Source organism: Panulirus ornatus, chromosome 36, assembly GCF_036320965.1.
Source record: "Panulirus ornatus isolate Po-2019 chromosome 36, ASM3632096v1, whole genome shotgun sequence".
NCBI classification, from domain to species: Eukaryota; Metazoa; Arthropoda; class Malacostraca; order Decapoda; family Palinuridae; genus Panulirus; species Panulirus ornatus.
Window position 1 is genome coordinate 1461068 of NC_092259.1, and position 14906 is coordinate 1475973.

The following is a 14906-nucleotide window of genomic DNA, read 5'->3' on the forward strand; positions in this document are numbered from 1 at the left end:
GTTTCCTTGCGCTACCTCTAACGCAGGAGACAGCAACAAAGCAAAATGAATAAATAAATAAGTATTCTTTTCACAGGAAACTCGGTACAAATTATTTGAGCTCCGACCAACACAGCGTGCTTCATGGATTGGTTATGCTATGTCATTCCACCTTCTTCAAGATTATGATAAAGCGCTGAAGATTTTAGAAGAATTTAGGAAAACTATACAGGTAGTTAATAATTCTGTTCTTGTTTCAAGGTGATGATGCATATCTTAACTTTTCTCTGAAATTTTACTCTTGAGTTTTGTCAGTTTTACATACATTTTAGACAAATACATTACTTAATGGAAATGTGTTGAGTTTGAGATTATGTATATTTTTTATTTCTAATGGCTGATTAGGCTCAGACAGGATGGGAGGGAAGTTGTGTGGGTATATAATTGCATTGCTATGTATTGATTTAGTATATAGTTATGTAATGCAAAGCTGGCTTCTGATATGATTATATTTTAGCAAAGAAAAACCAAAAAGATTTGCCAGTTCCATTTCAGTAGACTACATTGTCGTAGCTAATCTGTGTTTGTTGCATTATTACTTCTCTGAGGACCATTAATACTTATATTACAATTCTCTGTTTAATTGATAAATAGTTTTTCACATTCATACAGAGCCCTGTGAACATTAGAGAAAAAAACGCTTTTTCATTCGTGGGTTGAACGCCACTGAACCTTCAATAAGTGTTTATCCAGTAGGATTTCTTTATTTTTTATACTCTTATTCATTTCCTGCATTGCTAAGGTAGTGCCAGGAACAGGTAGTGAAAAGGCCTAATTCACTTAGCTCCATTCATTATCTGTCATGTATAATGCACCAAAACCTCAGCCCTGTACCCACAACCTGGCCCCACATACTTATCCATTGTTTTCCCCTGTTGCTTTACATTCCCTGGTTCAGTCCATTGACAACATGATGCCTGTATACCACCACATTGCACCAGTTCACATTATACCGTGCATGCCTTTCACCCTCGTGCATATTCAGGCCTTAAACCCTCATACCCCTTTTCTATCCATCCTTCTATGTCTAACTTGAATAAGTTGCAGTGATTAAGCTCAAAGTATAACTACAAAGTCCTTCCTTTGAAATGTTACTCATAGAACTCTGCAAGTTTACTCATTATTGTTTCAGTAACAGATGATAGGAATATAGTAGTATCTGGTAATTCCATTATGGAAGTTTCTTTGACCCCCCAGTTGCAGCCAATAGCTTTCCTATCTTGCATAGTGTCATTGCCAGGTAAGGAGAGCAATCATTCCTATGCAGAATGACACCCATGAGAATACATCAAAACCCCTCATCTTGTTTATCAAAATATAAAGCTTGGCAAGTGTATCAGTACCATTTTGTGTTGATTGTGTGTGTCCCTCAGATGACAGAGAATGAGAGGGAAGGGACACATTTTGGAGAGCTTGAAAGAATAGGCAGTGGTGTAGATCCAAGGAAGAAACATTTTTATGATAAACATGAATGAATAGGTAGGAGCCAAGAAAAGGTTGTGATAGGTTAGTGTTGGGTGCCTGCAGTAAATGACAAGGATTGGATATGTGGAATGTGTGTATCTTTGGGTTTTAGTGTTGCTAAAGCATGCCCTGAGCTTATGGGTGTCCATTTATTTGTGTAGTATGAATACAGAAGAGGGAATGTCAAAAATAGTGTGATTGTTGTGTCTTTAAAAAGAAGGAATACTGAAGTTAGTATGAGGATCAACAAAAGATTTTAATTGGACTTTGAATTTTATAAGAATTTTTTAAAAAGAGAGATATACATAAGTATACTTATGTAAGTAGGAGAGATGGCCAGAGAGCGTTACTGGATTACGTATTAATTGATAGGTGCGTGAAAGAGAGACTTTTGGATGTTAATGTGCTGAGAGGTGCAGCTGGAGGGATGTCTGATCATTATCTTGTGGAGGGAAAGGTAAAGATTTGTAGAGGTTTGTAGAGGTTTTCAGAAAAGAAGAGAGAATGTTGGGTTAAAGAGAGTGGTGAAAGTAAGTGAGCTTGGGAAGGAGACTTGTATGAGGAAGTACCAGGAGAGACTGAGTACAGAATGGAAAAAGGTGAGAACAAAGGAGGTAAGGGGAGTGGGGGAGGAATAGGATGTATTTAGGGAAGCAGTGATGGCTTGTGCAAAAGATGCTTGTGGCATGAAAAGCATGTGAGGTGGGCAGATTAGAAAGGGTAGTGAATGGTGGGATGAAGAAGTAAGATTATTAGTGAAAGAGAAGAGAGAAGCATTTGGACAATTTTTGCAGGGAAATAATGCAAATGACTGGGAGATGTATAAAAGGAGGAGGCAGGAGGTCAAGAGAAAGGTGCAAGAGATGAAAAAGAGGGCAAATGAGAGTTGGGGTGAGAGAGTATCATCAAATTTTAGGGAGAATAAAAAGATGTTTTGGAAGGAGGTAAATAAAGTGCGTAAGACAAGGGAGCAAATGGAAACTTCAGTGAAGGGGGCTAATGGGGAGGTGATAACAAGTAGTAGTAATGTGAGAAGGAGATGGAGTGAGTATTTTGAAGGTTTGTTGAATGTGTTTGATGATAGAGTGGCAGATATAGGGTGTTTTGGTCGATTTGGTAAACAGAGAAGATGTAGTAAAAGCTTTGCGGAAGATGGAAGCTGGCAAGGCAGCGGGTTTGGGTGGTATTGTAGTGGAATTTATTAAAAAAGGGGGTGACTGTGTTGTTGACTGGTTGGTAAGTTATTTAATGTATTTATGACTCATGGTGAGGTGCCTGAGGATTGATGGAATGCGTGCGTAGTGCCATTGTACAAAGGCAGAGGGGATAGAGATGACTGCTCAGATTACAGAGGTATAAGTTTGTTGAGTATTCCTGAGAAATTATATGGGAGGGTATTGATTGAGAGGGTGAAGGCATGTACATAGCATCAGATTGGGGAAGCGCAATGTGGTTTCAGAAGTGGTAGAGGATGTGTGGATCAGGTGTTTGCTTTGAAGAATGTATGTGAGAAATACTTAGAAAAGCAAATGGATTTGTATGTAGCATTTATGGATCTGGAGAAGGCATATGATAAGAGTTGATAGAGATGCTCTGTGGAAGGTATTAAGAATATATGGTGTGGGAGGCAAGTTGTTAGAAGCAGTGAAAAGTTTTTATCGAGGATGTAAAGCATGTGTACGAGTAGGAAGAGAAGAGAGTGATTGGTTCTTGGTGAATGTCGGTTTGTGACAGGGTTGCGCGATGTCGCCATGGTTGTTTGATTTGTTTATGGATGGGGTTGTTAGGGAGGTGAATACAAGAGTTTTGGAAAGAGGGGCAAGTATGCAGTCTGTTATGGATGAGAGAGCTTGGGAAGTGAGTCAGTTGTTTGCTGATGATACAGCGCTGGTGGCTGATTCATGTGAGAAACTGCAGAAACTGGTGACTGAGTTTGAATAAGAGCAAGGTTATTAGGTACAGTAGGGTTGAGGGACAAGTCAATTGGGAGATACGATTGAATGGAGAAAAACTGGAGGAAGTGAAGTGCTTTAGATATCTGGGAGTGGATTTAGCAGAGGATGGAACCATGGAAGTGGAAGTGAATCATAGGGTTGGGGAGGGGGCGAAAGTTCTGGGAGCATTGAAAAATGCATGGAAGGTGAGAACGTTATCTCGGAAAGCAAAAATGGGTATGTTTGAAGGAATAGTGGTTCCAACAATGTTATATGGTTGCGAGGTGTGGGCTATAGATAGTGTTGTGCGGAGGAGTGTGGATGTGTTGGAAATGAGAGGTGGAGGGAACGAGGAGAAGTGGGAGACCAAATTGAAGGAGGAAAGATTGAGTGAAAAAGATTTTGAGTGATCGGGGCCTGAACATGCAGGAGGGTGAAAGGCGTGCAAGGAATTGAGTGAATCGGAACGATGTGGTATACCGGGGTAGACATGCTGTCAATGGATTGAACCAGGGCATATGAAGCGTCTGGGGTAAACCATGGAAAGTTGTGTGGGGCCTGGATGTGGAAAGGGAGCTGTGGTTTCGGTGCATTATTACATGATAGCTAGAGACTGAGTGTGAATGAAAGTGGCCTTTGTTGTCTTTTCCTAGCGCTACCTCTCTCACATGTGGGGGGGAGGGGGTTGTCATTTCTTGTGTGACGGGGTGGCGATGGGAATGAATAAGGGCAGACAGTATGAATTATGTACATATGTATATATATGACTGTGTGAGTATATATAAGTATATGTTGAGATGTATAGGTATGTATATGTGCTTGTGTGGACGTGTATGTATATACATGTGCTTGTGTGGACTTGTATGTATCTACATGTGTATGTGGGTGGGTTGGGCCATTCTTTCGTCTGTTTCCTTGCGCTACCTTGCTAACGCGGGAGACAGCGACAAAGTATAACATATAATATATATAGTAATACAGAGGTTAGTATTTTCTTCTGTATGTTCTAGGACTAAGCGTGTGAATGAGAAAGCAAGGAGGATAAAAGTAGAAAAGCTGAAGAATTGAAGTATTTAAAGGAACTTCCAAGAGAAGCTAAATAATGTTGATGAAACAGTACAAAATGGAGGCAGTGTAAAAGCAGCAGAAGAATGCATTATTAGAGGATGCTTTAAAGGTATGTGCATCTTTGAGGATAGGATGTCAAGAAAGGAGGAACTTCACGGTGGAGTCAGGATGTAAGAATTTGATTGATGAACATGAGACTTTGAAAGGAAGAATGAATCTTCCTGACAAAAGTAATATGAATACAGATATAAACCCTTAGAGGAAGTACAGATAGTTCTTAAAAAGCATGGAAGAAAAATCTATTTTTGGTAGAATGTTTTTTCTTTTTTAAGTAGGTAGATCATGGACAAAAATGCTTGTTTGAAAGATGAGGGTAAGCAAGACAAAAACGGAAGTCTTGCTGAAGAAGGCTAAGGATTGCGGTTGGTGGAGGAAAGTCTCTTAGGAACACTGGTAATGGGGTTAATAATATGAGATGTAGTATTGGTTCAGTGGAATTTGTAATTTGAGGTGTATAGAAATGGGATAGAGAAGAGGTTAATAGTTGTTAGTAGTTGTTAATAGGAGTTGTGAAAGCAAAAGTATGACTAACAGATGTGAAAGCAGGAGGTTTTGATGGGGTGATGTTTAAGATGATGAAGAGCGAAGGTGAAAAACAATGAATGGGTATGAAAATTGTATGGCATCATGGAAAATTGATTTTATGCTAGTTAGCTGAATAAACAAACTGTCTTACCTTTGTTGGTAAAGAATGAAAAATTTTTAGAAAGTAGAAGCCCTTTGAGTGGAAGGCAAAGGTAGCTTTAACAAATTTAGAAAAAGACACAGAATAAGGTGAATGGAAAATTGTGTGATGTTTTATCTAATTCTTTGTCAGATTTGATTAGAAGACTGCTGAATGTTGTTAACAACTTTCATGATGAAATTGATGGAAGTATTATATTTTCATTATACTTGATCACTGTTTCTCTTAGCCCCACTCTTTTTATTACCACACATCTCTTTTACCCTTTCATTACTTACTCGATCAAACCACCTCACACCACATATTGTCCTCGAACATTTAATTTCCAACACATCCACCCTTCTCTGTACAGCCCTCTCTATAGCCCATACCTCACAGTCATAAGTTTTATCAAGGGTGTAAGGCATCTGTATGAGTAGGAAGAGAGGAGAGTGACTGGTTCCCAGTAAGGGTTGGTCTGCGGCAAGGGTGTTTCATGTCACCATGGTTGTTTAATTTGTTTATGGCTGGGATGGTTAGGGAAGTAAATGCAAGAATTGGTGAGAGGGGCAAGTATGCTGTCTGTTGGGTATGAGAGGGCCTGGAAAGTGAGTCATTGGTTCGCCAATGATACCACACTGGTGGCCGATTCAAGTGAGAAACTGCAGAAGTTGGCGAATAAGTTTAGAAGAGTGTATGAAAGGAAAAAGTTGAGAGTAAATGTGAGTAAAAGCAAGGTTATGAGGCTCAGCAGGGTTGAGGGACAAGTTAGTTGGGAAGAGAGTTTGAATAAAGAAAAATTAAGAGGAAATGAAGTGTTCTAGATATCTGGGAGTGGTCTTGGCAGTGATTGGAACCATGGAAACGGAAGTGAGTCATAGAGTGGGGAAGGGGGTGAAGGTTCTGGGAGTGATGAAGAATGTATGGAAAGAGAGAATATTATCTTGGAGAGCAAAAATTGGTGCATTTATAGGAATAGTAGTTCCAACAATATTGTGGTTGCAAGACATGGGCTATAGATTGGGTTGTGCAGAGAAGGGTAGATATGTTGGAAATGAAATGTTTGAGGACAATATATCGTGTGAGGTGGTTTGATCAAGTAAGTAATTAAAGGGTAAAAGATATGTGTGGTAATGAAATGAGTTTAGTTGAGAGAGCAGAAGAGGGTCTGTTGAACCTGAACATGCTAGAGGGTGAGAGGTGTGCAAGGAATAGAGTGAATTGGAATGATGTGGTATACTGGGGTCAACATGCTGTCATTGGACCAAACCAGGGCATGTAAAATGTCTTGGGTAAACCATGGAAAGGTCTGTGGGGCCTGGATGTGTTTAGGGAGTTGTGATTTTGGTGCATTATACATGATAGGTAGAGACTGTGAGAACTTATGTGGCCATTTTTTGTCTTGTTCTTCTTGCTTTACCTTGCTGTTACAGGGGGTGGCGGTGCTCTTTCCTGTGGGGTGGGGTGGGGTGGTGCCGGGAATGGATGAAGGCATGTGAGTGTGAATATGTACATGTGTATGTGTACGCAAGCCCAAGCCAGATACCCATTTTATCAACCAACCCCTAAAGGGTGGATGGCCCTTTCATAGCTTTGTATAACATTAATCCATCTGTTCAGCCATAAGAATAGTGGATTGTTTTGGGGGAGGGGGCCCTAGCTGTAAAAAACAAAGATGAAATAACTGTCCCTCTTTCTTTTTTCTTTTAAACTATTCGCCATTTCCCGTGTTAGCGAGGTAGCGTTAAGAACAGAGGACTGGGCCTTTGTGGAATATCCTCACCTGGCCCCACTCTGTTCCTTCTTTTGGAAAATTGAAAAAAAAAAAACGAGAGGGGAGGATTACCAGCCTCCTGCTCCCTCCCCTTTTAGCATGGGAAGTATTCTTCATCCCCTATCCCCAGGGATAGTTAGAAATAACTGTCCCTCGTGGCAAAATATTCATTTGATATGAATTCCTATCTTTCTCATTTAACCCATTGCTACAATTTTATGTTATAATTCTTTACTTGAGACAGGTAATACTAGTGATTGTATATGTATGTCACGTGTCTTTAGTAAAGAATTAGACAATGAAATTTGTAAAGTAATAATTGGGAAATAATGGGATTCATATTAATTGGATATTTTGGGGTTCATGTCAAGTGGATATTTTTGCCAATTAAGATATTTAAAAAATCCCAAACTTTGTGCATTCTTTCCCAGATCAGTCAGTTGTAATAATGATTATGTCATTTCTGGAACAAAGACTAGTCTGTGTTTGCTATTCCTTTTTAATTGCGTTGGATGGCAACCATGTTGATGCAGTAGGAACAAAAGAGTGTTGGTTGTCAGCAACCTTCAATCCATTCCTTTTTTTTTATTCAAATCTTTTTCTGATCAGATAGTTATCAGAACATCCCACTTCAGATGTCAGGTCTAGATAATACAACAAAATAATCCTCAGTATTTCAGAAGTGGTAGGGGATGTGTGGATCAGGTGTTTGCTTTGAAGAATGTATGTGAGAAATACTTAGAAAAGCAAATGGATTTGTATGTAGTATTTATGGATCTGGAGAAGGCATATGATAGAGTTGATAGAGATGCTCTGTGGAAGGTATTAAGAATATATGGTGTGGGAGGCAAGTTGTTAGAAGCAGTGAAAAGTTTTTATCGAGGATGTAAGGCATGTGTACGTGTAGGAAGAGAGGAAAGTGATTGGTTCTCAGTGAATGTAGGTTTGCGGCAGGGGTGTGTGATGTCTCCTTGGTTGTTTAATTTGTTTCTGGATAGGGTTGTTAGGGAGGTGAATGCCAGAGTTTTGGAAAGAGGGGCAAGTATGAAGTCTGTTGGGGATGAGAGAGCTTGGGAAGTGAGTCAGTTGTTGTTCGCTGATGATACAGCGCTGGTGGCTGATTCATGTGAGAAACTGCAGAAGCTGGTGACTGAGTTTGGTAAAGTGTGTGGAAGAAGAAAGTTAAGAGTAAATGTGAATAAGAGCAAGGTTATTAGGTACAGTAGGGTTGAGGGTCAAGTCAATTGGGAGGTAAATTTGAATGGAGAAAAACTGGAGGAAGTAAAGTGTTTTAGATATCTGGGAGTGGATCTAGCAGCGGATGGAACCATGGAAGCGGAAGTGAATCATAGGGTGGGGGAGGGGGTGAAAATCCTGGGAGCCTTGAAGAATGTGTGGAAGTCGAGAACATTATCTCGGAAAGCAAAAATGGTTATGTTTGAAGGAACAGTGGTTCCAACAATGTTGTATGGTTGCGAGGCGTGGACTATGGATAGAGTTGTGCGCAGGAGGATGGATGTGCTGGAAATGAGATGTTTGAGGACAATGTGTGGTGTGAGGTGGTTTGATCGAGTAAGTAATGTAAGGGTAAGAGAGATGTGTGGAAATAAAAAGAGCGTGGTTGAGAGAGCAGAAGAGGGTGTTTTGAAGTGGTTTGGTCACATGGAGAGAATGAGTGAGGAAAGATTGACCAAGAGGATATATGTGTCGGAGGTGGAGGGAACGAGGAGAAGTGGGAGACCAAATTGGAGGTGGAAAGATGGAGTGAAAAAGATTTTGTGGGATCGGGGCCTGAACATGCTGGAGGGTGAAAGGAGGGCAAGGAATAGAGTGAATTGGATCGATGTGGTATACCGGGGTTGACGTGCTGTCAGTGGATTGAATCAGGGCATGTGAAGTGTCTGGGGTAAACCATGGAAAGCTGTGTAGGTATGTATATTTGCGTGTGTGGATGTATGTATATACATGTGTATGGGGGTGGGTTGGGCCATTTCTTTCGTCTGTTTCCTTGCGCTATCTCGCAAACGCGGGAGACAGCAACAAAGAAAGAAAAAAAAAAAATTGTTATGAGTGGATTCCTCTGTGGCCTTACATATGTTTTGTTTCAAGATTACATTAATTTTTGGAATTTTCAGTTGCCTCTGTTTGGATGTCAGGCTAAACCATACTGAATACTATTATGTTTTTTCCCCTCTTCTATAGATATGCTTTAATATCTGCTCCTCAGAACTATCTGCTTGTTTGCTCCTACTTTTAAGTTACCTTGGAGTACATGGCAAGCCACTGCATGACTTTATTACTTTGTGGCTTTTGGCAGTTTAAGGATGAGCTGTTGTAATGTCTTGTTTCTCTGCCTACATTTCTAAGCTTTGGAACTCTTTATCATCTTATGTTTCTCCTTATAATCAAGATCTGCTGTTTTAGAAAGAAGCCTTTCTTTTTCTTCAAAAGTTGTTACTTTTTTGTTTTTTAGCCCCTTTTTTCATGTAAGGCCTGGTCTTAAAGAAAACTTTTGTCTGTGATGTTTTTAAAAATGATGTCTTTTAATAGAGAATAGAAATTGAATCTATTCATAATTTTTTTTTATTTTTTTTTATTTTTTTTTTTTTTTTGCCGCTGTATCCCGCGTTTGGGAGGTAGCGCAAGGAAACAGACGAAAGAAATGGCCCAACCCACCCCCATACACATGTATATACATACATCCACACACGCAAATATACATACCTACACAGCTTTCCATGGTTTACCCCAGACGCTTCACATGCCTTGATTCAATCCACTGACAGCACGTCAACCCCGGTATACCACATCGCTCCAATTCACTCTATTCCTTGCCCTCCTTTCACCCTCCTGCATGTTCAGGCCCCGATCACACAAAATCTTTTTCACTCCATCTTTCCACCTCCAATTTGGTCTCCCTCTTCTCCTCGTTCCCTCCACCTCCGACACATATCCTCTTGGTCAATCTTTCCTCACTCATTCTCTCCATGTGACCAAACCATTTCAAAACACCCTCTTCTGCTCTCTCAACCACGCTCTTTTTATTTCCACACATCTCTCTTACCCTTACGTTACTTACTCGATCAAACCACCTCACACCACACATTGTCCTCAAACATCTCATTTCCAGCACATCCATCCTCCTGCGCACAACTCTATCCATAGTCCACGCCTCGCAACCATACAACATTGTTGGAACCACTATTCCTTCAAACATACCCATTTTTGCTTTCCGAGATAATGTTCTCGACTTCCACACATTCTTCAAGGCTCCCAGAATTTTCACCCCCTTCCCCACCCTATGATCCACTTCCGCTTCCATGTTTCCATCCGCTGCCAGATCCACTCCCAGATATCTAAAACACTTCACTTCCTCCAGTTTTTCTCCATTCAAACTCACCTCCCAATTGACTTGACCCTCAACCCTACTGTACCTAATAACCTTGCTCTTATTCACATTTACTCTTAACTTTCTTCATTCACACACTTTACCAAACTCAGTCACCAGCTTCTGCAGTTTCTCACATGAATCAGCCACCAGCGCTTTATCATCAGCGAACAACAACTGACTCACTTCCCAAGCTCTCTCATCCCCAACAGACTTCATACTTGCCCCTCTTTCCAAAACTCTTGCATTCACCTCCCTAACAACCCTTTCTTTCACTATGTGTACTACTTAATGGCCTTATTATCCATATTGATATTATGGCTGAATAAATGTAGTTTCAGGGAAAGGTTCAGAGTTGTCTTTATGATTCGAAACGTAATTTGTTTCATATTGTTGATCATTTTTACTGTGTGAAGAGATCTTGGATCCTTGGCTCTGTGGTTAGCTTGGTGCAATGTGTAATGAAACTAAGGTAGTCTAGAAAGAATGAAGCATCCAATCAACTTGGTTGAATGTTTAGCGAACAATGTTCTACTTATGTGACGAGAAAATCACATTTAGTTATTTGCAGTAGCATAAGGTGCTACATGGTATATTGCCCAAGATGCAGAGGGCCTTGAAGCTTTTGTAATTTGACTTGCTGTGCTCACTATATGCTCAAAACTCCTTGACTAAAGTGCTAGCAATTTGTATTTATGTATAATGATTATGTTAGTATTTCATTTTTTCTATGATTTTTCCATGAATTGATTGAATACAGTGCTGTAAGATAGATTTGGTCATTTGTAACTGTGAGGCCTCAAATATTTTTGACATGTATATTTAGATACTCTCTTATCTTTCAGAAAACTACTTATGATTATGAATACAGTGAACTCTTATTGTATCAGAATCTTGTCATAAGAGAGAGCAAGAATTTACATGAAGCATTAAAACATCTCAATACGTATGAAGCCAACATCTGTGATAAAGTCACGCTTCAAGAACTTAGAGGTCAGTTGATAGTAAGGTCCTTACTATTATTGGACATTTTTAAAAATTCATCCATTAGCATTTGTTTGTGTCAGAGTATGTTTGTATCCCTCAATATAAGCTTTCCTTCCTTAAGATTTACCCCATATATATAGTTAATACCTCATTGTTTCGTTCAGCTGCACCTTAGTCATCCTCTCTAATTAGTTCACTGACCTTCTTCATATACTGTTTTCATTAAGTTATTCTACATCCATTTCTTAAATGTGTGTATCACAATGATACAGTCTTTCATGTTGTCAAACAGATTAGCACATTTCAAGAAATTTGCCTTTGTTGCATTCGCTCTTTATCAATCCTTCTCTCTCAGGGCTCATGTCTCACAAGCATAAATTTAGGTGGTTTGCAGAATGGTTTAGCTTTGCCATTTCTGATGAGCAATTTCTTTTTTCCATATGTTAAGAACTTCACAGTCATAGGTTTTGATTGATCAGTAATGTTGGAGTTGCACTGCAGATATGTAAATGTATATTCATATGTCACTACATTTAACTATATACCAGCTTCCTTTTAGCAGACACAGCTAACAGGCTTTTTTGTGCATCGTGTTCATTTTCTATTCTTAAGCTACCTAACTCCAAATTTCCTTCAGCAGTACTGCATCAGCTTGCAAACATTTCTAATGCATTATAATACTTTACAGTTACAGTGATTGCCAAAATGATTTCCCCTTCACCCCATTAGTGTCTACATTGCACAGCATTTGCAGAATATGAATCCATGGTTGTTTTCAGCATCAGTATAGTTGTCCATTCATTTATTTCTGTGTAAGGTTTCCTTTTTCTCCTTGTAGAAACCTTCATTGATTTAAGTAGTTTTCTTTTATTTGCTCTGGACTGAACCAGGGCATGTGAAATGTCTAGGATAAGCCATGGAAAAGTCTGTGGGGCTTGGATGTGAATAGGGAGCTGTGATTTTGGTGCATTACACATGACAGCTAGAGACTTGAGTGTGATTGAATGTGGTCTTTTTTATCTGTTTTCCTGACGCTACCCTGCTGAAGCTGGGGGTAGCGATGCTGTTCCCTGTGGGACAGGGTAGCGACAGGAATGGATAAAGGTAAGCAAGTATGAATATGGACATGTGTATATATATGTCTGTGTATGTATATGTTGATATGTACATGTATGTATGTATAGGTGTGTGTATGGGTGTTTATGTATATATATGTGCATATGAGTAGATGGGCCATTCTTTGTCTGTTTCCTGGCGCTATCTTGCTGATGAGGGAAATGGCGATCAGGTATAATGATTAGATATGAATAGTATACAATCCATCCATGATAACTCATAAATCTAATTTTAGCATATTCTTAGTGCAATTTCACTCACTTCACCAAAGACTTTTTAATCCTTTGGTTACCACCTTCCCATACTCTTACCTCTTTCTCATTGCATGTTTGTGTGCTTTGTAGATGTTGCTATTACTTATGCCTTTGCCTCGATGCAGTCAGTGTGGATGATCATCTTTTATAAGCTAAAAGTTATTGCTTGTTGGTCATCTTCTATAGGCATAGGTAATTAAAGCCTTATAATGGTCAGAAACTTCCATAGGAGGTCTAAGGAAGTGCTCTTCACCTCCTCCCCTAAGTATGAAAGAAATAGATGAAAACATATGTGTTGAAATGTAATTTCACACATTTCTTAGGTTCAGGAAGTAAATACACTTGAACAAAATTATACTATATAGACTATTCTCACCCATAGACATCATTGTGAGTGCATTAAAATCCATCACTCATCCACTGAACCTGGAAGAACTCATGAGAATACCTTGCCTTTGACCCTCTCATGTGTAATGGTGTTTGCTGGATGTTTGCTTACCATGACTGTATGACCATTCATTGACTGCCTAGATGTTGTGACAATTACAGCCCAACTAACATTAGTGCTTGTACACCAGCTCACCCTTCAGCCTTTTTCATGCTGTCTTGAACTGCATGCTTATTATGTAACTTATTTGCTGGGTTCTGGCTTGAATCACTGTTCTTCATGATATGAGATCGCTATTCTCTTTCATTTTTCATTGACACAAGTCACATATAGTAAGTGCTTTGTACCGACCGTTTTAGGAATTCTAAGGTTAAAGGCTTCAACCGTCTTATCTGTCTCAACATGTGAGCAACAATGTAACCTGCTTGGGACTTGCTGCACCTCCTATTTCTGATTTTTATGTCTTTTGTAGAGGACTTTTTTCTCTTGTTACAAGCTGTAGCTAATTCCAGGTTGCTTTTCTGGAAGGTTTACGTGTAGGGAACTGATACCTTTTAGCAGACTGGTAGGAGCAATGGATACGAATGTTTTCCATTGTCTAATGGGAGATGCCATGACTGATGCCATTTAATTGAGCATTAGGTAGTAGTAGTCAGTATGGACATTAGTTAGTAGTAGGTAGGAACATTTAGACAGGAGCATTATGTAGAAACATTAGTTAGAGGTGGTATGTAGGAATATTAGACAGGAGCATTAGGTAGAAATATTCAGTAGAAACATTAGATAGGAACATGTGCAAATGCTGCACTAGAGTTGCCCTCTGCCAGTGACCTATTAAAAAAGGCTGAGGCACCAAAGGCTAAGAAGCAGCACTGGAGTTCATTAGTTATGGAGGCTATTGCTGTGGCCACCCCCCTTGAGGGAGTTCCAGGAGGCAACAAGCATTAGAGATATAGATAGATAGAAAGATAGATAGATAGATAGATAGATGATAGATAGATTATATTCTTCTTTCTTCTTTCAAACTATTCGCCATTTCCCGCATTAGCGAGGTAGCGTTAAGAATAGAGGACTGGGCCTTTGAGGGAATACCCTCACCTGGCCCAATTCTCTGTTCCTTCTTTTGGAAAATTAAAAAAAAACGAGAGGGAGGATTTCCAGCCCCCTGCTCCCTTCCCTTTTAGTCGCCTTCTACGACACGCAGGGAATACGTGGGAAGTATTCTTTCTCCCCTATCCCCAGGGATACAGATAGATTATATATGTTCAAGATTTCTTTGTGATTTTTTGTTTTGTTTTAGAGTTAAAGAATGTTTTGAGGGCAATATTTGGTGTGTCATTTTGGGCCTTACATATTTAAGGTGAAATCTCTCATACCAAACATTACACAACAGAGATTTATGCAATTTTTCAGTCCCGGCTGCTTGTAGTACAGCAACAGTAGGTTCTTTAGCTTTCACCAAAAACAGATGGGAACCCTAATATATTGTAAAGTAAGTTGAATACTGTAGAACCTTGGTTATTTGTCTGCTTGGCAACACCTTAATGTACACCTCGTGGCTGCCTAATCAAGACTAAACCTACAAGTGTTGTGTATTTGGTAATTTCCCTTCACCAGAGAAGCAAAATTGTGTTCCTATTGGAACACACCAAAATTGAAATGAAGATTGGGGGCCTAAAGTGAAGTCCTAAATAGGCAAAAGTTGAGAGTTGTCTTGAAGTTGAAATGTTTACCACCTTCTCAAAGATGTGTTGTAATTTCCATTCAGCT

General features: G+C 39.5%; 1 protein-coding gene across 2 annotated transcripts in view; it reads left to right on the forward strand.

Moving 5' to 3' along the window:
- The window catches only part of Naa15-16 (N-alpha-acetyltransferase 15/16), a 270568-nt gene that overhangs the window by 45957 nt on the left and 209705 nt on the right, over window positions 1-14906 (forward strand). Inside the window, exons 1-2 of one of the 2 annotated variants that reach the window (XM_071683178.1) lie at window positions 56-211; window positions 11237-11384. In XM_071683178.1, coding sequence (XP_071539279.1) covers window positions 140-211; window positions 11237-11384 — 220 coding nt within the window. In that variant the 5' untranslated portion in view covers window positions 56-139. Of the gene's footprint in view, window positions 1-55; window positions 212-11236; window positions 11385-14906 lie in introns of those variants that run through there. The other variant, XM_071683180.1, reaches the window with a different exon arrangement.